General features: G+C 48.3%; 1 protein-coding gene across 3 annotated transcripts in view; it reads right to left on the bottom strand.

Annotated features, from left to right (window-relative positions):
• The window catches only part of DGKH (diacylglycerol kinase eta), a 353,417-nt gene that overhangs the window by 292,487 nt on the left and 36,941 nt on the right, over positions 1-23,989 (bottom strand). For 2 of the 3 annotated variants that reach the window (XM_075336858.1, XM_075336860.1), the window contains exon 1: positions 22,238-22,509. In XM_075336858.1, coding sequence (XP_075192973.1) covers positions 22,238-22,507 — 270 coding nt within the window. In that variant the 5' untranslated portion in view covers positions 22,508-22,509. Of the gene's footprint in view, positions 1-22,237; positions 22,510-23,989 lie in introns of those variants that run through there. The other variant, XM_075336859.1, reaches the window with a different exon arrangement.

Raw genomic sequence — 23,989 nt, 5'->3', positions numbered from 1 at the left:
GTGTGTTTAGCCAGTCTGGATACTGGCGGATCCACCACGGGGGGTACCAACCAGGGCTTAACCATTTCCGGGGGAAAGGGATAAGCGAATGAAGAGGAGGATATTTTATTAAACCTCCTATCAGGGTGATCCCACAGTTTAGATACGATTTGATGAAAAATCGGATCAGGGGCAAAGGACTTAGGTGGCTTCTTGGCTCGCTTGATTGTCCGAGGGCTGATCAGAAATCGACAGAGTGATTGACAGCCGCTATCAGAGTGTCTTCCATATGCCTAGACTCAGAAGGGACATCTGAATCAGAGTCAGAGTCTCGGGAATCGTGACTACTAAAGGTAACGTAGTCTGAGTCAGACTGACCATCGTGTGAGTCAGATGAGGCGGAGCGGACGCAATGGCGCCTTTTGGAGACAGCCTTTTTACGTACTGGGAATGATATACCAGACGAAGGCGGGCTCCCCTTAGGGAGCTGAGCCGGGGGGAGGCTGTGGGAGCCTGTGGAAGGCTGAGATATCTGAGCGGCCAGGTCATCTAACCTTTTAGACATCAGAAGAGCCCATGCAGGGATAGCCTCAGACGGGGGTGCTGCCTGAATGGCGGCCGGGGCCGAACCCACAGATTGCACGACCCCCTGGTCCGGCAATGCCTGTTGTGACATTGTAGTAGGGGCATCGCAGCCTCGGCAGAGTGGATAGCTTCGCCCATTGGGAAACGAGCTGCCACAGGAGGTGCAAGCATATTACAGGTCCATAGAGGATGCCTGGGAAGCTTTATCACCCTTGCGGTTTTTACGCATGTCAGCAACAAACTTATAATTATACTGTGAGCCATTAGCAGTATTACACTACTGTGGGTGAGGAGCTACTAGCAGTATTAGAAAGGGACTGCTATAGAGAGCTGGTATATACTATAGTAAAGCGGCATACACTGCCAAACAGTCAGTATATACCTGCAGGCACAGTCAGTATATACCGCTAAAAGCTGATATACACCGCCAGCCAGCAGGCACACACCGTTAGGAAGACAGCGATATACCACTGAACAGAGCGGTATATAGTGCTGCAAAGTTGCAGAGCCAAGGAGGCGATCTCACCCATGTCTGCTCCCCACATGTAATGGCGTCCAGTGTTCTCTGGCAGCATGGAGGGGAGAGAGACGGCCCACTAGAGGGAGCGGCTTCTGGAGCAGTGGAGGGGGCGTTGCTAAACATGTAGGCTGACGCCGGGAGCTAAATTAATGATGCTTCCCCAGGATCACGGCCTACATCGCCCCACCGGCGCCATCTCAGGCGGCGGTCTGAATGCAGGGGACTGACTCGTCGTCTCCCTACCTGCCCTGAAGACGCGTCGGTCCTGGGATGCGGGGATCTCGGGGACGCATCTTCGGCTCAAGGCTAGCAGGTACTCGGTTCTGCTTCGCCCTCTGGAGCTATCTCTGTGAGGTGCTTCCAGGGAGCCTGGAGGGGTACGCAGACCCGACCACTTGGGCGCGAGGGAAGACTGACGGCTTTTGCACGTCAGGTTTCCTCTGCCCGTACATGGGGGGAACGGGGGTGGCATTGCCCCTATCAAAAATAGAATGCATAAGAAAAGAAAAACAAAATAAAAAGTAAAAATAAGCTGGGCTGAGGCACCTCTGGTGGAGCTCAGTCCAGACATGTCAGCCTCCCTGCTGACACTAGAAAGAAACTGAGCTAGTTTCCTGCCTAGCTGGGGTATATGCTGTGGGAAAAGGAGCTAACACTTTTGCAAATCTAGTGTCAAGCCTCCCCTGGAGACACCAAATAACCCAATGTCTGTGTCCCCCAATGAAAAGGCGAGAAAGGAAAGCATATTTTCGCAGAAAAAAAAACCCACGCATTTTCTAATGCGTTTGCACATTTTTTCATATGGTCTCCAGCTGATATTACAGGCAGCACCCGGCTCTCCCTGCCCGAAGCAGTGCCCATGCCGCTACCGGCAGTTTAACCCCTGAACGCTGCGATCAATGTGATCGCAGAATTCAGGAGTTAGGGAGAGGAATCTCTTACCTCTCCCTGGCGATCAGGTCCCTGTAATGCTATCATAGGGATCCGATCGCTGCCATAGTAACCCTGGTTCATCACCATGATGATCCCGGGTTACTGGGTTAGGCCCCCTTCACACGTCCGTGAAAATCACGGACGTGTCAAAGGTGCGTTTTCCCCTCCGTGTGCCGTGTTTATAGGCTACGTGTGTTCTCCGTGTGTTATCCTTGATAACACACGGAGAACGGAACTTTCTGCTCACCTGTCCCTGGCATCGCTGTCCGTGGTGCTGAACTTCGGTCTCCAGCCCTGCCGACTCCCTGCTGCTGCTGCTGCCGGCCGCAGTGGAGTGAATATTAAATGAGCATAATGAGTGGCAGTCGGCAGCAAGTGGCAGCAGCGGCAGAGACAGGAGGGCAGGAGAAGGTGAGTAAAGGGTTTTTTTTTTTCCTCTGACACATGAGTTTCTCCGGCGCGTGTCACACGGGACCACATCCACACTACATCCATGTGGTACGGGTGCGGGCCATGTGACACCCGTGCTGCCGGAGAAAAACAGACATGCATCTGCTCCACACGGAGGCACGGGTCAATGGCTGCACACGTGCGTGCACATAAACCCATTGATTTTAATGGGTATACGTGTGCCCGTGTCTCCGGTACATGCGGGCACGGACCTAGCACGTACCGGAGACATGTGTGTGTGAAAGGGGCCTTACAGAGAGCCTCGCACACCGTGCTGCATGCAAGGTGTGTGAGGCAAAGTGCTGCGCTATAATCCCCTGTAGTGATAAGCATTGCAGGGGATTATAGAAACACAGGAAATAGACAATGAAACAATTGACAGCAACAAAATCTGCAAGAAAAAAGAAGCAGCATGATCACAGCAAGTGGGGATTCTCATAGACTTGGCTGGGATGCTTCTTCCTTGCTTTTATTGATTAAAAAAAAAAAAGGGAAAAAAACGCAGAGAAAAAAAAAAGCCACGTGGGCACATAGCCTAAGAATATCTAGTGGGATGGAGGAGAGGGCTGGTGGCTAGCTAGGGTCACTGGCGTCTTTAGGCACAGGATTTGTGTGAGATTATACATGTTCTATGAAGTAGTAACATTTTTCAGGTAGTTTCCAAACCTTACCACTGTTTGGGACACGCAGAAGACTATGGCACTACCCCGATATAATCTGCAGGAAGCGGTCAGGGGACAATGGCGGAGCACACAAGGCTACAAGGATCTGTTGTCACATACAAAAGACCACGGTGACATCAGGCATCTTGATTACAGGTAAGACTCTACCCGGAAAATACCGGTTTTTAGTAAAACTTCCCTTTTATGACCTGTTCCTGCGGTAACATGATGCCTCAGAAATAGATTTAGCATAATTGTTGAAAACCTTTTCACCAAGAATGAGATAAATCTGGTTAGTCCAGTTACAAGCTAATAAGCAAATGTGTTTTCTGCTTTTGGGAAACCCCTCTCCCCGATTGCAGTTTGTTATTTTCAAATGCAAAGAAGCTGTGCTTCATTCACCCTCCCCGGATCCATCACCAAGCCTCCGCCGCTGCTCCCGGAGACCGTCACTGCGTGCAGGACTGCCTGATACCAGTGAGCATCTCGCGCACTATACTTTCCAGAACCCAATAGTATGGACGGGACTCAGCAGTGGACCTGGGGAGGGTGAGTAAAGCACAGATTGTCTCTTTTAATAAACAAACTGCAAACGGTAGAACATGGGTTTTCCAAAACTGGATGCCCCTGTAATCTTGAAATATTTGACAGTTCTGGAGTCAACAAAGTTAACTTCAACGTATAACCTGAAACTACCCCATGGTCCAGTATAGGGCCAGGGCTACACATCAAATTGTGGGAACAAATACGGCACAATTAGGCTATGTGCACATGCTGCATCTTTGTAGTGACCACAAAGATGTGCGTTTTTGGGCCCAAAAAAAAAAAAAACCCTCGGCATGCTTTTGTTTGCCATATTTTAGGCTCTGTGCGCACGTGTGCGTATCGCATGCAGTTACGCTGCGCTCTGCACCGCAGCGTAGCTGCATGCGTCCTGCGTCCCCAGCACAATCTATGAAGATTGTGCATGAGACGTGCGCACGTGGCGTATTAGAGCGCAGCAATTCGGCTGCTGCCCGAAGCGTGCGTTCTAAGAAGTGACATGTCACTTCTTTCGTGCGCTCTACAGGCTGTCTATAGGGAGAGGCAGCATGCAGAGCGCACAAATTCTGCAGTCACCAGGCACTTCAGAACGGAGCTTTTCAGCTGCGCTCTGAAGCGGACCTTTTGTGTGCGGTGCAGAGCGCACACGTGCGCACATAGCTTAACTGTTTTTTACCACATTTTTGCCCAGTGCGTTTTTTAAGTCAACTCTATTGACTGGAACGGCTCAAATACGCTGAAAGAATTGACATGCTGCATCTTTGTGGTCGCCACAAAGACACAGGCAAAAAAAAAAAAAGCTGCAACGTGCGTACGGAAGAACTGAAATCTCATAGACTTTGCTGGGGAAGGAAATGCATGCAGTTTTGGGATAAAAAGTGAGCGCAAAACGCGTTAAAAAATGCCGCGTGTGCACAAGGCCTCAGTCTATGTCTTCCAATTCTTTGAAATCACAGGGCTATTTAAAAGGTGACGTTCACACAGTCAGGATTTGGTGTGAAATTTGCACCGAAAATATGCAGCAATTTACTGTAAATAAAAGGCAATTTTTAATTAATTCATGTTTCAGGAAAGAAAAAAATAAAAATCTGAATCTGAGCACAGTGAAAATTTTGCCGTGCCGATTCTTCTGCTCATTCTTGCAGATCTCTATGCATTGTAAGGCTGTGTGGCCACGTTGCGTATTTGCATGCAGTTATGCTGCGTTCTGCACTGCAGCGTAACTGCATGCGTCCTGCGTCCCCAGCACAATCTATGGAGATTGTGCCTAATCCATGCCCACGTTGTATGCTGCCAAATCGCTGCGTTCTAAAAAGCAACATGTCACTTCTTTTGTGCGCTTTGCATGCTGTCTCCATTCTGTCTATAGGGAGAGGCAGCATTCAGAGCGCATGAATTCTGCAGTCACCAAAGTTTCAGAACGGAGCTTTTCAGCTGCGCTCTGAAGCGGACATGCAGTGACAAAACGCTGCGGTGCAGAGCGCACACACGTGGGCACATAGCCTAATGGATTAGGGCAAAATCTGCAGCCAGATCCACAACGTGAGCCCGGCCTAGAGTGGGACGCTGTTCTCCATCTGTAACCCCCCCCCGTTACAATAAGAAATAAATCGCTGATGACCTGAACAGAACATTGATCGCTATTTCAGAAAAGTGACTTACAGTGTGCAATCTGGGATCAAAAACATCACTACATGACACATTATTAGCTTTGTTATGGGAAATTTCTGACCTTTTTTGTAAATCACCAAGAAATTTTATTGGAGTTTCATGCATGATTGAATGTATTAATTTCTTATTATTTTTTTTTTTCTTCAAAAAAAACCTGATTATATTTTTGGCTTTTATTTCAGGTGAATATACACTGGTGTAAGATACAACAGTGTGAGTGTGGCTTCCGATGTGTGACACAGAGCGATGGACGCTGGCAGTGAGGAGTAAACCTTTAGCTCACCACCGTGCAGTGAAACATAAAGGCGGAGGAGGGGTGGGGTAGAGAAGTGACCAAACCTTCAGGAAGTGTGTGTGCCGCTTTATTCTTTGTACTTCCTTTATTCCTCATTGCAGAGGATGTGCATCCTTGGAACATGTGTATTATCGATACCTTCCATATCAGGTGGTCGACACAAAAAAGAAATGATTTCATCCTCACAACAAAAAACTAGGCCCTTGTGCTACATTTTTAATATAATTTTAATTAATTATAATTTATATTTAATTTAATTATAATTTTCAAGACATGGAAGAGCAGTTCTTTCTTCGCACACATGGAGCATAGAGGTGTACAGATAATATAGGGGCCTCTATAATTCACTATTGCTGATGGCCTATTGTTCTAGATCTCATGGGGTCTCAGAATTCAGAACCCACTGGTCAGTAGTTGTGGCATATCCAAGTGATATCCCATAATTGACAGCAGTTGGAAAGCGTTTTACAGCGTTTTCGTTGGGGGGGGGGGGGTTCAGTATTTTTATTCTGTTTAAACAAAAGCACATTAAAAAGTCTGCATAGATAGAATTTTGATTTATTTTTTTTTGCACTCTTGATTTTGTTCTTGTACACCAGCAACATTTTTTTTTTTTTAGCAAATGCATACATAGTGTAGGTTTTATGTAGAAGTGTGGTCGGTTACAGGTACAGCCTTGTATACATGAGCTCAGCTCACCACACAAGGTGCCCAGCATTGGTCACCAGTGATGACGGCACGCATCGCCTGCACACACGGCAATGATAAACGCCAGAAAACGTATAGACCTATGTACAACTGAATTAACATTAGTGATGAGCGAGCGCTATGCTCAGGTGCTCGCTACTTGAATCAAGCAGGTTGGACACTCGGATGGGCTCGACTGGAGTAACGAGGATAATGGAAGTCAATGGGAAAGTCAAGCATCTTTCTGGAAGACCTTTCACCCCCAACACGCCCCCTTATTCCCCCCAAGAGGGCGGGGTCAGGAAAAATACTGAAATGGGTGAAAGGAGCACTCAAATGGGACAGGAACAGTGTCTGTCTCTGCCAGAAAGGAGACGCGGGGCAGTGCAGGGACACCGGGGTCGCAATATCAACAAGGTCTTTATGCGGCTCTTGCTCCAAATATTTAGGAGGGTCATCTGGCAGCCCTCATTCTTAATTTTTTCAGAGTGTTTATGATGCCCTCCCTCATACATTTTTCAGGATATGTTTGATGCCCACCTCTACAATTCTCCTACATATATAAAAATGTGTGGGGGGGGAGGTTTCCTTGGTGTATTTCAGTTTCTCCTAATTTGTTTCAGCCCTTGTATTTAGTGGATAAGCTTTATGAGTCTACCCACTACCTGACAAGCTTAACAGAATGTGTATTAGGCCCTCCTTTATGTCCTGGGTGTATCAGAGTCCCTGCCTATATGTCTCTAAGGCTAGTTTCACACTTGCGTTGAACGGCATCCGTTGCCTTGCTTTGTGTGACGGATGCAACGGATGCGTTGCATATAGTGGCACAACGGATGCAACGGATCGTACAAAATGACGCAATCCATTATAGGGTTTTTTTCTTGACTTTACACATCTGGGCATGCGCTGTTGTGTAAAGAAGGTTGCGTTAACGGAATCCATCAAATGATGGATTCTAACGGAATCCGCCACCATAGGCATCCATTATAAAAACAACGAACGCCGACGGAATCCTGCCGGTTGCGTTTTTTTGACGCTCCGCCAAGCGCAAAAAAATGCTACATGCAGCGTTCCATCTGCCAGGCGGATGCAACGCAGCGTCGGCTGACAGATGCAACGCAAGGCCATCCATTGCTATCCATAGCTAATAGAAGTCTATGAGGAATAGCAACGGATGCCGTTTAACGCAAGTGTGAAACTAGCCTAATCCAAAACTATCCCTCCTCCACCAGCCTTCCCTACACGGGAATGTAGATAACAGTGGTTTTACTAGAATAAGAGACAGAATGTAGCCCTGAAAAGGACTTTTGTTTTTAGGTTGCAGCAGGAGTATGGCTATGTGCCCACGGGACTCTGTACCCGCGGATATATACGCAGGTACGGCCGCAGGTAAACCTGCGGACATTTGTGCGACTTACCTGCGGAAGTCTCGGCCTCTATCTCCATAGTGGAGGGCCGGGATTTCCGCACGTATTTCCGCAGGAATAATTGACATGCAGTTATGTGCGGCTGCGGGAAATCCACAGCATGTTCCGCAGCCGCACATACCGCAGCATGGACACAGCACTCCCCATGTACCATAGGATAACATGGGGAGTGTTTGTGCTTGCTAAAACCTGCGGATTTATCTAGAAAATCCAGATAAATCTGCAGGTTTTCCGCGACAACGTCCGCGGTTACAGAGTCCCGTGGGCACATATAGGCTATAAGTATAGAAGGACTGTAAGGCAATAAACCCTGCCTATATTGCCGGCTCTAATCCAAAATTATCACTCCCCCACCACCTATCCCTACACTAATGCAGGTAACAGAGGTTTTACTAGCATAAAGGATAGTATATAGTTTTGAAAAGAACTTTTGGTTTTAGGTTGCAGCAGCATTATGTTATATGGCAGGCAATCCCTGCATATTGATTGGCTGTCCACAAGCTGCAAAACATGCGTGGCCTCAAACACCCGCGATACTTGATGGAGTAACGAGCATACCTGAGCACCCAAATGCTCAATCAAGTATCGAGCAGTGGTGGGCAATGCTCGCACGTCACTACTCAACCAGAAAGCCTGTATATTAAACCATGAAGAAACCATTCATGAACCATGAATAAACCATCACCCATCCCCTGTAGACTGTGAGCCCTCGCGGGCAGGGTCCTCTCTCCTCCTGTACCAGTCTGTTATGTACTGTTAATGATTGTTGTACGTATACCCTCTTTCAGTAAAGCGCCATGGAATAAATGGCACTATAATAATAATAATAATAATGAACCAGGGAAATAAGTTTGCAGAAACAAGGAAGACCCAAAATATGCCGCTTAGACATAACCATTCTGGCTGCATGATTGATGGGTCTACTGATAAACATAGCTGCAGCCTGCTACAGTGCACACTATGTAAAAACATATAAAGAGGGTGACAGCAGCTATTTCATGGTTTTAACAAAACAATTTTTCCTTCTATAAGGCACAGTACATAAACATACTGAGAAGTGTAGGTATAGCATATAGGGACATCAATTCAGCCATAACATTAAGGCTATGTCCGCACGCTGCATTCTGTCTTCACAACTAACTGCACACTTTTGACAAATGTAAACACTGCGTTTGACAAAAAACGCGGTAAAAACGTATGTGTTTTCCTTGCGTTTTGGACAGTGCGTTTTGAGATTGAGAAGTCAATGGGTGGAAATGCTGCTTTTTTTAGGCAAAGATTTTGACAAATATTTCTCAAACAAAACGCTGCCTAAAGAAAAGCAACGTGCGTATGGAAATTTTGATTTCTCATAGACTTCAGTGCGGAAGCAAAACACATGCATTATGTCAATGACACAGTGCAGTTTAATACGCGACCAAAACGCAAGAAAAAAACGCAACATGCGGACATTGCCTAACGCTCAATCCCTGCAGAGGCATGGACTAGACACTTTTTTGATCAGTTAAAAACATTTTCTATTCTAAGAGGTGACACATTGACATTACACTGTACCAAATAAGTGATTGACAGCCAGCCTGTCACACCCTGCCCCCGGCGGAATCCAATAGGCTGAGGGTTATGGCAGAGGCAGAGTCCATTGTTAGACATCACTGATGCAATACAAAGCACTGGCTCTCTATATATGTGCTGTGGTTGAGCCGATGGACTGACAGAAGGAGCAATCTACCTGTCAAACTCCTGGCATGGCACGGTCACAACTGACCCGATGCCCTATACAGCGGACTGTATACAGTTAGGTCCAGAAATATTTGGACAGTGACAATTTTCGCGAGTTGGGCTCTGCATGCCACCACATTGGATTTGAAATGAAACCTCTACAACAGAATTCAAGTGCAGATTGTAATGTTTAATTTGAAGGTTTGAACAAAAATATCTGATAGAAATTGTAGGAATTGTACACATTTCTTTACAAACACTCCACATTTTAGGAGGTCAAAAGTAATTGGACAAATAAACCAAACGCTGGGTTTCCTCCTTCTTAATGCTTTGCCAGGCCTTTACAGCCGCAGCCTTCAGGTCTTGCTTGTTTGTGGGTCTTTCCGTCTTAGGTCTGGATTTGAGCAAGTGAAATGCATGCTCAATTGGGTTAAGATCTGGTGATTGACTTGGCCATTGCAGAATGTTCCACTTTTTTGCACTCATGAACTCCTGGGTAGCTTTGGCTGTATGCTTGGGGTCATTGTCCATCTGTACTATGAAGCGCCGTCCGATCAACTTTGCGGCATTTGGCTGAATCTGGGCTGAAAGTATATCCCGGTACACATCAGAATTCATCCGGCTACTCTTGCCTGCTGTTATGTCATCAATAAACACAAGTGACCCAGTGCCATTGAAAGCCATGCATGCCCATGCCATCACGTTGCCTCCACCATGTTTTACAGAGGGTGTGGTGTGCCTTGGATCATGTGCCGTTCCCTTTCTTCTCCAAACTTTTTCTTCCCATCATTCTGGTACAGGTTGATCTTTGTCTCATCTGTCCATAGAATACTTTTCCAGAACTGAGCTGGCTTCATGAGGTGTTTTTCAGCAAATTTAATTCTGGCCTGTCTATTTTTGGAATTGATGAATGGTTTGCATCTAGATGTGAACCCTTTGTATTTACTTTCATGGAGTCTTCTCTTTACTCTTGACTTAGAGACAGATACACCTACTTCACTGAGAGTGTTCTGGACTTCAGTTGATGTTGTGAACGGGTTCTTCTTCACCAAAGAAAGTATGCGGCGATCATCCACCACTGTTGTCATCCGTGGACGCCCATGCCTTTTTGAGTTCCCAAGCTCACCAGTCAATTCCTTTTTTCTCAGAATGTACCCGACTGTTGATTTTGCTACTCCAAGCATGTCTGCTATCTCTCTGATGGATTTTTTTTCTTTTTTTTCAGCCTCAGGATGTTCTGCTTCACCTCAATTGAGAGTTCCTTAGACCGCATGTTGTCTGGTCACAGCAACAGCTTCCAAATGCAAAACCACACACCTGTAATCAACCCCAGACCTTTTAACTACTTCATTGATTACAGGTTAACGAGGGAGACGCCTTCAGAGTTAATTGCAGCCCTTAGAGTCCCTTGTCCAATTACTTTTGGTCCCTTGAAAAAGAGGAGGCTATGCATTACAGAGCTATGATTCCTAAACCCTTTCTCCGATTTGGATGTGAACACTCTCATATTGCAGCTGGGAGTGTGCACTTTCAGCCCATATTATATATATAATTGTATTTCTGAACATGTTTTTGTAAACAGCTAAAATAACAAAACTTGTGTCACTGTCCAAATATTTCTGGCCCTGACTGTACATATACAGTGATCCTCTTCTGCAAGGCTCTCCATTCTCTACTGGAGCGCGTCTGTGAATCTGTGGCAAAACTTGTACATTGCTGTTCACAATGGGATATAGGTATGGTCTTTGACGGCCATTCTAACACATGAATATCGGTCATTACTCTTCATTACGTCGGTTTTACTACACACTTGTATTCTTCGCAAATACCAAATTCTGGGGCTTCTCTGCACAGAACTCTCTTGTACTATTACTCCTGACTATATATGAATAAACTGACAACTGGGTGTTACCATCTGGGGAGGTGTCACTTGCACTGTCAACACTGATTGGACAGTTTGGCACACCGCCTTTTAACATGGAAACAGTCAATTATCACTATATTCATACATATCCAGGAGGAACAACAAAACGACAACAATACAGGTCTAAGGGCGGCTTTGCACGTTACAACATCGCACGTGCGATGTCGGTGGGGTCAAATCGAAAGTGACGCACATCCGGCATCACTTTCAACATCGTAGTGTGTAAATCCTAGATGATACGATTAACGAGCGCAAAAGCGTCGTTATCGCATCATCGGTGCAGGCTCCGACTTTTTCAAAATTACGCTGCCGAGACAGGTACAATGTAGTTCCTCGTTCCTGTGGCAGCACACATCGCTGTGTATGAAGCCGCAGGAGCGAGGAACATCTCCTTACCTGCCTCCACCGGCTATGCGGAAGGAAGGAGGTGGGCGGGATGTTTACATCCTGCTCATCTCCGCCCCTCCGCTTTGATTGGCCTCCTGCCGAGTGACGTCGCTCTGACGTTGTATGACCCGCCCCCTTAGGAAGGAGGCGGGTCGCCGGCCAGAGCGACGTCGCAGGACAGGCGAGTGCATGTGAAGCTGGCGTAGCGATAATGTTCGCTACGCCAGGAATCACAAGATATCGCTGCTGCGACGGGGGCGGGGACTATCGCATTCGACATCGCAGCATCAGCTTGCGATGTCGCAACGTGCAAAGCCCGCCTAAGAAAGAGGCTGCAGATTTGTTAGTCCATGTAGCGTGCAGGTATTTGCTGAGAGACATGTGAGGAGAGGAGAGAGCTCCCCTTTAAAAAGGACCTGTCACTAGCGCAAAAGCGCTCAGTTTTTGCTTTTATTGTATTTCCACAACTTCCCTTATAATGACTTCTTTTTGGCTCACTTATAACCAGTCATACGGTTCCAGAGATTTGGGCTTTTCCATTTAGTGATCGTTATGGTCCCTACAAAAGGGAGGTGCTTTCTGTAGAATAATATGGAGTAACCTATACACACGCCCCCGAGGATCCTCCTGTGAGTCACACCCCCTTGTTAAAAAAACATTTGAGGAGTAACAAGAGCAAAAAATTGATACTTTTCACCTGGTGGCTGGTCCTCTGTAAAGAGTTTTCACTCAAAAGACAGTATAGACTAAGCACACAGCCTTGTAATGGATATGGCCTCTATAAAAAAAATAACACTGTAAAGAGGTTACCCACTACTTTTACATTGATGGCCTAGCCTTAAGACCGCTTTACACGCAACGACGTCGCTAACGCGATGTCGTTGGGGGTCACAGAATTTGTGACGCACATCCGGCCTCATTAGCGACGTCGTTGCGTGTGAAACGCACGAACGACCGTTAACGATCAAAATTACTTACCTTATCGTTTATCGTTGACGCATCGTTCTAATCCCAATTATTGTTGCTGTTGCAGGTACGATGTTGTTCGTCGTTCCTGTGGCAGCACACATCGTTATGTGTGACACCGCAGGAACGAGGAACATCACCCTACCTGCAGCCGCCGGCAATGAGGAAGTCAGGAGGTGGGCGGGATGTTACGACCGCTCATCTCCGCCCCTCCGCTTCTCTTGGGCGGCCGCTTAGTGACGCTGCTGTGATGCCGCATGAACCGCCCCCTTAGAAAGGAGGAGGATCGCCAGCCACATCGACGTCGCTAGGCAGGTAAGTATGTGTGACGGGTGTTAGCGATGTTGTGCGCCACGGGCAGCAATTTGCCCGTGACGCACAACCGACAGGGGTGGGTACGCTCGCTAGCGATATCGATAGCGATATCGCAGTGTGTAAAGTGCCCTTTAGGAGGTCAGCAATGTCGGGTCCGACACACCGCAACCCCGCTGATCAGTTGGCGGCAGCAGACAGCCGGAAATGCTCAGTTTTGGGGCCGCTCCGTCTTCTGATATCGGCAGCAGCCAGGTGCTGCACATCCACCTCCTATTGCTTAGAATGGGAGGCGGATGTACAGTATCTGGACGCAACCACTATCAGAAGACAGAGCAGCTCTAGAACTGAGCATTTCCAGTCACCTTCTGCCGGCAGGGGTGCCAGTAGTTGGACTCTAGGCTATCAAACATTGATGACGTATCCTAAGGATAGGTCATCAATGTTTAAGTAGTGAACAACCTCTAAGTGTTCTAATCACTGCCTCATTTCTGTAGAAAGTAAAGTTCCATTAAATATGCTAATGAGGGTGCTCAGTGCACCCTTGATGTGACCAAGAGTCTCAGTGCTCTGTTGTGCATGCCCCTGCCTCCCTCACTGGTGAGTGACATCACAAGACAGTGTTCGGTCCAGGCAACCCTCTACTGTCAATAACCAGCGAGGGTGATGGAGCACGCAGTGGACAGAATGGTACAATCAGCCTCTTGGCCACATCCAACGAGCACAGGGTGACACAAATAGCATGTCTGAGTAGACTTTAGTCTCTGCAGACGCAGCAACCTGAACGATGAGGCCTCACTCACATGAGCATATAAATTGGACGAGTGCAGTAAGGAGGGAAAAAAAAAGAAGGTACTAGGCCCTGTGCACAGAGTTTTTTACCCATGGTTTTTTTTGCGTTTTTGCTGCAGAAATTTCTTCAGAAAATGGTTGTAACCTTTCTGCAGACATTCCCCAGCAAAACCTATGGAAAAAAATATAGCTGTGCGCACACTGCGTTTTTTTCTCAAGAACATTCTTTCTGCAGAATTTCTTGTGAAAAAGAATGAGCATGTCACTTATTTTCTGCAGGTACCTGTGCTTTTAGCCATAGATAATGGTAAAAAACGCAGGGACCAAACTTCGGAAAAAACACATAAAAAACGCATGCGTTTTTTGATTAGCGTACTTGCAATCTTTCAGACTCAAAAAAATTCTTGAAAAAAATCCTTTTTTTAGTGCACACAGGGCCTTACACTTGGACCAATGTTATTCGATGAGGCAGAGCAGATCTGTGATTTATTTCCTTTTTTTCTCACCTGTAGTAGGGATGAGAAAAAAACTGATGACATGCGTGGATGCGTAAATCGGACGAGACTCGCCACTGCAAGTCTATGGGTGCGAGAAAAAAAAATAACTGCATGACTGATAGACATAGCTGCAGCCTGCTACAGTGCACACTATATAAAAACATATAAAGAGGGTGACAGCAGCTATTTCATGGTTTCAACAAAACAAATTTTCCCGGATCAAGCTCTGATCTCACAGGTCTCATTCTCAGATCCATGATTCTCCCAGATGTGTGACGGTCAGAGTGCGGCCCAATAACAAAACCAGACAGCGCTCGGACATCTCACATGGATGTGTGACTGGAGCCTAATCCCCTACGTGCTTAGTTCGTGCTGCAGTTTGGGCTGACAGACTCCTCTTCAACATTATCAAAAAAAACAATGGCAAACGGTGTACAACAAGATGAAAAACAAATGTTATCGTCCAGCTGTGAATTGGATTTGCTCCTGGATCAACACTGCCACCCGAGCTTATGTTAATTCATGTAACCCTGGATGCTGTGCCGAGCTTAAGAGGGCATCCAGCCCTGCTGCCAGCCGTCACCGCATGTGTAATCCGCTCAGGGTATCACAGAGCAGGGAACAAGCCACTTCTCAGGAGCGTGGAAAGCATCACTCACATTATGTAACCACGACTACTGAAGACATTCACAATGGAGGTTCATGAACGCAGCACACAAGAGAATGCCACCTTACATGCCAGTCTTAGGCGGCTTTCACACATCCGGTTTGTGCTGAGCGGCACAATCCGGCGAAAAAACCTATGCAACGGATGCGGCGAAAAAACGGATCCGTTGCATAAGTTTTTCCATGCGGCCCGTCCGTTTTTTGATGGATGCGGCTTGATACTGAGCATGCGCAGTGCAAAAAAACGCATCCGGCGTCCATAGGCTTGCATTGTGAATCGTGCCGTATCGCGCCTGATGCGGTGCGATGCGTTTTTTTCGCTGCACCAAAAAAACGTGCCAGGCAACGTTCCATCAGGCCGCTGCATGGGCTAAATATGCCGCATCCGGCAAAAATGGACACAACGCAAGGCCATGCGGCACAATACGGCGCTAATGCAAGTCTATGCGGGAAAAAAACGTTTGCGTTTTTTCTGCAGAGCGCCGTATTGTGCCGCACGGCAAAAACCGGATGTGTGAAAGCAGCCTTACCCGCACGTGCCTATAAAAACACACAATTCAGGATTGCTGTAGGCTCAACACAAGCCATACACCTGTACAGCTCAACAATAAGCATTAAAAAAGGGGGTGAATCAAACTAGTGCTGCTAGCACACCCGCATATGGACAGCCAGCAATAATGAGCGGTAAGGTCCGGACACCATTATATACAGTTGAAACCAGAGGTTTCCCTCCACTCTCTATACAGACACATCTGCATGTTTTTCTCACTATCTGACAAGACATCAGAATAAACTTTTTTCGATCGAGAGAGAGACTGTTTAAGTTAATTTTTATTACTTTCTGCAAAGTACATACATTTCATAAGAATTTGATACCATTGACCTGAAAGGGAACCAATCCCCAGGATTTTCGTATATACGCTAATATGTATAGCGTATATACAAACTGTCATACAGTTGAAAGTGCACCAATCACCATTATTTTCGTATATAAACCTACAGCCAGTGCTATACTGGCACTATCAGGCTGATTCTATACATACCTGTAGTGGGCAGCTCGGGTGTTTAGGCTTTGAAATCCAAGAAAGTAAAGTTTATTAAGTCATCAGCTTCTTGAGTGACAGCAGCTGAGGATAAGATAATACCTGGGTGGGGTATTCATACTTATCCCCTCCCCCTGTTAGAATTTGCATAAGCATTATACAATCTACCATATATAACTTTTCCCTTCCAGGACCTGTGGTGAGGTCATACTCATGTGACCTGAAGGGGCGGGCCCTCAGCCTACAAAGCTGACACCAGGAAGCAACATTTTCCTATTGGCTAAGGCCCTGCCCCTTCTGGTCACATGGGTATGACCTCACACAGGTCCTGGAAGTGAAATGTTACATCGATTGCATAATACTTATGCTAATTGTAACAGGGGGAGGGGATAACTATGAATAAACCCCTCAGATATTATCTGATCCTCAGCTTCTGTCACTTAAGCAGCTGCCAATTTTATAAACTTTACTTTCTTGGGTTTCAAAGCCTAAACATCCGAGGTGACCGCTAATGGTATGTAGAGACTCAGCCTGATAGTGCCAGTATAGCACTGGCTTTAGGTTATATACGAAAATCCTGGTGATTGGTGCACTTTAAACTGTATGACTTTCCTTCCACAAGCTTCTCACAATAGTTGGTAGGAATTTGGGCCCATTCCTCCTAATAGAAGTGGTGCATCTGAGCCATGTTTGCAGGTCGCCTTGCTCGCACCGGCCTTTTTTAGCTTTGCCCATAAATTTTCTAAAGTATTAAGATCAGGGTTTTGTGATGGCCACTCCAAAACATTGACTTTGTTATCCTTAAGCCACTTTGTAACCGGTTTGGCAGTATGCTTCGGGTCATTGTCCATTTGAAAGACCCATTTCTGCCCAAGCTTTAAGTTCCTGGCTGATGTCTTGAGATGTTGCTTCAGTATTACCACATAATCTTCTTTCCTCATGATGCCATCTATTTTGTGAAGTGCACCAGTCCCTCCTGCAACAAAAGAACCCCACATCATGATACGGCCACCTCAGTGTTTCACAGTTGGGATGTTGTTCTTAAGCTTCAAAGCTTCTCCATTTTTCCTCCAAACGTAACGATGGTCATAATGGCCAAACAGGTCAATTTTAGTTTTGTCAGACCGCAGGACATGTCCAAAAAATAAGATCTTTTTTCTTGTGTGCATTTAAACATTAATCTAGCTTTTTATGTTTTTTGTGAGTAATGGCTTCTTTCTGGCAGAGTGGCCTTACAGCCCATGCTGATACAGTAATCGTGTCACTGTGTATAATGACAATCTTACCAGCTTCCGCCAGCATCTTCACAAGGTCTTTTAATTTTTCTCTTGGGTTGATATGCACAAGTCTGACCAAAGCACATTCATCTCTGGTACACAGAACCCATCTCCTTTCTGAGCGGTATGATGGCTGGACATTCGCATCTTGTTTGTACTTGCATATAATTGTTTGTACAGATGAACGAAGCACCTTCCAAAGACCTGATCTCATCATATGGGCTGTCTCATATTGTTTAACGGCATAGTACTATTAGTGTATGTAAACTTTTGTCTTTGCAGAAAGTAATGAAAGTGCCTTAAAACATTCTCTCGCTCTCATTATTCTGGCATTTGGCAAATATAAATAATTCTGGTTCCAAATTGACCTAAAAAGGGAAAGGTTTATTCTGATTTCATGTCAGATAGTGAGAAAAAAAAGGCATACAGTGTTTTGCAAATGTATTCGTCCCCCTTGAATTTTTCAACCTTTTCCCACATTTCAGGCTTCAAACATAAAGATACAAATTTTAATGTTATGGTGAAGAATCAACAACAAGTGGGACACAATTGTGAAGTTGAACGAAATTTATTGCTTATCTTAAACTTGTATAAAAAATAAATAACTAAAAATTGGGGAGTGCAATATTATTCGTCCCCTTTAAGTTAATACTTTATAGCGCCACCTTTTGCTGTGATTACAGCTGCAAGTCGCTTGGGGTATGTGTCTGTCAGTTTTGCACATCGAGAGACTGAAATTCTTGCCCATTCTTTCCTTTGTAAACAGCTTGAGCTGAGTGAGGTTGGATGGAGAGAGTTTGTGAACAGCAGTTTTCAGCTCTTTCCACAGATTCTCGATTGGATTCAGGTCTGGACTGTGACTTGGCCATTCTAACACCTGGATACGTTTATTTGTGAACCATTCCATTGTAGATTTTGCTTTATGTTTGGGATCATTGTCTTGTTGGAAGACAAATCTCCGTCCCAGTCTCAGGTCTTTTGCAGACTCCAACAGGTTTTCTTCAAGAATGGTTCTGTATTTGGCTCCATCCATCTTCCCATCAATTTTAACCATCTTTCCTGTCCCTGCTGAAGAAAAGAAGGCCCAAACCATGATGCTGCCACCACGTTTGACAGTGGGGATGGTGTGTTCATGGTAATGAGCTGTGTTGCTTTTACGCCAAACATATCGTTTGGCATTGTGCCCAAATAGTTCGATTTTGGTTTCATCTGACCAGAGCACCTTCTTCCACATGTTTGGTGTCTCCCAGGTGGCTTGAGATAAACTTTAAACGATACTTTTAATGAACATCTTTGAGAAATGGCTTTGTCCTTGCCACTCTTCCATAAAGGCCAGATTTAAGCAGTGTACGACTGATTGTTGTCCTATGGACAGACTCTCCCACCTCAGCTGTAGATCTCTGCAGTTCATCAAGAGTGATCATGGGCCTCTTGGCTGCATCTCTGATCAGTCTTCTCCTTGTTTGAGACGAAAGTTTGGATGGACGGCTGGGTCTTGGTAGATTTGCAGTGGTATGATACTCTTTCCATTTCAATATGATCGCTTGCACAGTGCTCCTTGGGATGGTTAAAGTCTTGGAAATATTTTTGTAACCAAATCCGGCTATAAATTTCTCCACAACAGTATCACGGACCTGCCTGTTGTGTTCCTTGGTCTTCATGATGCTCTCTGTGCTTTAAACATAACACTGAGACTATCACAGAGCAGGTGCATTTATACGGAGACTTGATAACACACAGGTGGCTTATATTTATCATCATCAGTCATTCAGGACAACATTGGATCATTCAGAGATCCTCAATGAACTTCTGGAGTGAGTTTGCTGCACTGAAAGTAAAGGGGATGAATAATATTGCACGCCCCAATTTTCAGTTTATTCTTAATTACAAAAGTTTAAAATAAGCAATAAATTTCGTTCACCTTCACAATTGTGTCCCACTTGTTGTTGATTCTTCACCATAACATTAACATTTTTATCTTTATGTTTGAAGCCTGAAATGTGGGAAAAGGTTCAATAATTCAAGGGGACTGAATACTTTCACAAGGCACTGTGTTTTTTATGATCGTGTATGTAAACTTAAAGGCAAAAAGAACACACTGCAGGTCCAGCTCCAGAGAACTCCCAAGCAAAGTGTTTAAACATATTAATGACAGTGTCAGTGCAAAGAATGAAATGTTAGCGTGATCCTAGTTGGGCGCATGATTTCAGCATGGTCCTAGTCCGCAACCTGGTGTCAGTGTGTTCCCCGACGTCAGTTCACCGCATGATGTCAGTCCAGCACATGCCGTCAGCGTGGTCCTAGTCAGGCGCGTCAAGTCAGCGTGGTCCAGGGTGTCATTCTGACGCCAGGGACGGCCCAGGGCCACGGACGGTCCTAGTCAGGCACCCGGCGCGAGAGGCGGTCCTAGTCAGGCACCCGGCGCCAGGGGCGGTCCTAGTCAGGCACCCGGCGCCAGGGGCGGTCTTAGTCAAGCACATGACGCGTGGTCCAGGGAGTTAGTCCGGCATCCGCGTGGTCCTAGTCAGGTGCGTCATGTCAGCGTGGTCTAGGGTGTCAGTCTGGTGCCAGGAACGGTCTTAGTCTGGCGCCAGGGTGGTCCTAGTCAGGGTGACCCTAGTCCGGCACCCGGTGACCCTAGTCCGGCACCCGGTGACAGGGTGACCCTAGTCCGGCACCCGGTGACCGGGTGACCCTAGTCCGGCACCCGGTGACCGGGTGACCCTAGTCCGGCACCCGGTGACCGGGTGACCCTAGTCCGGCACCCGGTGACCGGGTGACCCTAGTCCGGCACCCGGTGACCGGGTGACCCTAGTCCGGCACCCGGTGACCGGGTGACCCTAGTCCGGCACCCGGTGACAGGGTGACCCTAGTCCGGCACCCGGTGACAGGGTGACCCTAGTCCGGCACCCGGTGACAGGGTGACCCTAGTCCGGCACCCGGTGACAGGGTGACCCTAGTCCATCACCCGGTGACAGGGTGGTCCTAGTCCATCACCCGGTGTCTGGGGGGGGTCCTAGTCCATCACCCGGTGTCTGGGGGGGTCCTAGTCCGGCACCCGGTGTCTGGGGGGGTCCTAGTCCGGCACCCGGTGTCTGGGGGGGTCCTAGTCCATCACCTGGTGTCGGGGGGGGTCCTAGTCCATCACCTGGTGTCAGGGGGGGGGGTCCTAGTCCATCACCTGGTGTCAGGGGGGGGGTCCTAGTCCGGCACCTGGTGTCAGGGGGGGGTCCTAGTCCGGCACCTGGTGTCAGGGGGGGGGGGGTCCTAGTCCGGCACCTGGTGTCAGGGGGGGGGGTCCTAGTCCGGCACCTGGTGTCAGGGGGGGGGGTCCTAGTCCGGCACCTGGTGTCAGGGGGGGGGGGGGGGTCCTAGTCCATCACCTGGTGTCAGGGGGGGGGTCCTAGTCCATCACCTGGTGTCAGGGGGGGGGGTCCTAGTCCGGCACCTGGTGTCAGGGTGGTCCTAGTCCATCACCTGGTGTCAGGGTGGTCCTAGTCCGGCACCTGGTGTCAGGGGGGTCCTAGTCCGGCACCTGGTGTCAGGGGGGTCCTAGTCCGGCACCTGGTGTCAGGGGGGTCCTAGTCCGGCACCTGGTGTCAGGGGGGTCCTAGTCCGGCACCTGGTGTCAGGGGGGTCCTAGTCCGGCACCTGGTGTCAGGGGGGTCCTAGTCCGGCACCTGGTGTCAGGGAGGTCCTAGTCCGGCACCTGGTGTCAGGGAGGTCCTAGTCAGGGGGGGTCCTAGTCCGGCACCTGGTGTCAGGGAGGTCCTAGTCCGGCACCTGGTGTCAGGGAGGTCCTAGTCCGGCACCTGGTGTCAGGGAGGTCCTAGTCCGGCACCTGGTGTCAGGGAGGTCCTAGTCCGGCACCTGGTGTCAGGGAGGTCCTAGTCCGGCACCTGGTGTCAGGGAGGTCCTAGTCCGGCACCTGGTGTCAGGGAGGTCCTAGTCAGGGGGGTCCTAGTCCGGCACCTGGTGTCAGGGAGGTCCTAGTCCGGCACCTGGTGTCAGGGAGGTCCTAGTCCGGCACCTGGTGTCAGGGAGGTCCTAGTCCGGCACCTGGTGTCAGGGAGGTCCTAGTCCGGCACCTGGTGTCAGGGACGTCCTAGTCCGGCACCTGGTGTCAGGGACGTCCTAGTCCGGCACCTGGTGTCAGGGAGGTCCTAGTCCGGCACCTGGTGTCAGGGAGGTCCTAGTCCGGCACCTGGTGTCAGGGGGTCCTAGTCCGGCACCTGGTGTCAGGGGGTCCTAGTCCGGCACCTGGTGTCAGGGAGGTCCTAGTCCGGCACCTGGTGTCAGGGTGGTCCTAGTCCGGCACCTGGTGTCAGGGAGGTCCTAGTCCGGCACCTGGTGTCAGGGAGGTCCTAGTCCGGCACCTGGTGTCAGGGAGGTCCTAGTCCGGCACCTGGTGTCAGGGAGGTCCTAGTCCGGCACCTGGTGTCAGGGAGGTCCTAGTCCGGCACCTGGTGTCAGGGGGTCCTAGTCCGGCACCTGGTGTCAGGGGGTCCTAGTCCGGCACCTGGTGTCAGGGGGTCCTAGTCCGGCACCTGGTGTCAGGGAGGTCCTAGTCCGGCACCTGGTGTCAGGGTGGTCCTAGTCCGGCACCTGGTGTCAGGGAGGTCCTAGTCCGGCACCTGGTGTCAGGGAGCTCCTAGTCCGGCACCTGGTGTCAGGGAGCTCCTAGTCCGGCACCTGGTGTCAGGGAGGTCCTAGTCCGGCACCTGGTGTCAGGGAGGTCCTAGTCCGGCACCTGGTGTCAGGGAGGTCCTAGTCCGGCACCTGGTGTCAGGGAGGTCCTAGTCCGGCACCTGTTGCTGTCCCGGCATTGGCAGCACGACTGACAGGCTGCTGATATCCGCGCTGTGCGCCCTGCACGGAGAACACATAACGGACACACCTCACCTTGCTGCGGATCTGCCCGGAGGTGGACACTTTGCGGATGAGTTTCTGGGGTCCTTCGTGCTCGCCCTCGCTGTCAGAGGACTCGTCTCCGGCTGCAGTCCCTGAAGTTGTCCCGGCTGGAGGATCCCTCATCATGCCGCTCCCGGACATCTTGTCACACTCCTGCCGGGGAAACACAAACCAATCCGAGTCAGCCAGGACGCCCACTCCTCGGTTACCGGCCGGGGACAGAGTGGAGGTGCCGGGCACAGGGGCGCGCCTGGCCGCCATCTTCCACCGACACCGCCCCCTCTTACTACTACTGCCCGTACTACCACGGCCGACCACCCCGCCCCGCCGCATACGCCCCTGCCCACACCCGCCCCGCCCCTATCGTTAGCTCCGCCCCTCACTCGCCGCCCCGGAGCTGACAGTACAGAGCGCGGGTGGGGGCAGCACCGGTGGTACTCCCATCACTGGGGACAGCATAGACGTGTGAGAGTTCCCTGAGAGCAGCTCAGGGATATCGCAGACACTGTCCCACCGGCCCCATCAGCAGGCAGGCAAAGTGCAGGGTGGCATCCTACCCCGCTGCCAGCCTGCAGGACCCCCGTGCCGGCACAGCCAGGCTGCACTGGAGGAGGGCTGTTAACCGCTTCAGCCCTGGGCATTTTTAGTTTTGCACTTTTATATTAGAGCCATGATTTATTTTTCAACTATCATCCATGTTATCATGTAATGGGCTGGAGAATGGCAGAAATCCACGGGGATTGCAGTGGTGAAAAGTAACCAGCGCAGCCTGTGTCTCCCCATCATCATGTGGTAATAGTGATGTGACAACGGCGGCTTCAGCTCAGGGATTACATAAGGATTATATAGGTTCACTCATTTAATACAAATGCTGCGCTTTGTTACAGTCATCTATATACTCGTCACACATGGCCGCCACCAGGGGGGGACAAACTGGACTCTACAACAGAAGGGGGCCCCTTCACGCCTCATTTATTGGCTTGTGTGTGAGGTGTGGAGGCGGAGCTGGGGTGGAGTCTCAAGGGGGCCCCAAAATTATGCCAGTCAGGGGCCCTGAAATTCCTGGTGGCAGCCCTGACTCCCGTCTCCGCTTTCTGAGATCTGTACCTTTTTGGTTCTTTGATTTGTGCCATTTTGGGAAAGTTAAAATGTTTTATTGTTTATTGCGTTTTGTTTTTTTCCTAAAAAGGTGACTAAAAACCGTCAATTCTGGGATCTCTACTACATGTTATGTGGTTTACTGTTTGTGGCTCATTTTCTATTTCCGTATTACGGAATCAATTCTATTCTTTTGACATATAAAGAAAAAAAAACAAAAAACAAAACCCTGCGGCCTTATATGCAGGAGATCTGGGGGATACTTCTACACCCCCTTTTTTTGCAGCTTATTTACCGTATATGAAAACTGTAAGAATACAAATCAAAAAATGAAAATAAAAATGTGTGTGTAAATTATATATACACATATAGATAGATAGAGAGAGAGAAAAACACATACATATATATATATACATACATACATACATACATATACATACATATATATATATATATATATATATATATATATATATATATATATATATATATTCTCATTCTCTCTAACGCTGTAGTGCCCGTGTCTCTCTCCCGGTCTGTGGGTGTCTCTGCCTCTGGCTGTCCCAGTCTCTTTCCCGGTCTCGGTCTCTCTTTCCCGGTCTCGGTCTCTCTTTCCCGGTCTCGGTCTCTCTTTCCCGGTCTCGG

The sequence above is a fragment of the Anomaloglossus baeobatrachus genome, chromosome 2 (genome assembly GCF_048569485.1).
Source record: "Anomaloglossus baeobatrachus isolate aAnoBae1 chromosome 2, aAnoBae1.hap1, whole genome shotgun sequence".
Taxonomy (NCBI): Eukaryota; Metazoa; Chordata; class Amphibia; order Anura; family Aromobatidae; genus Anomaloglossus; species Anomaloglossus baeobatrachus.
Note: the sequence above shows the minus strand (reverse complement) of the source record. Positions and strands in the feature narration are given on the sequence as shown.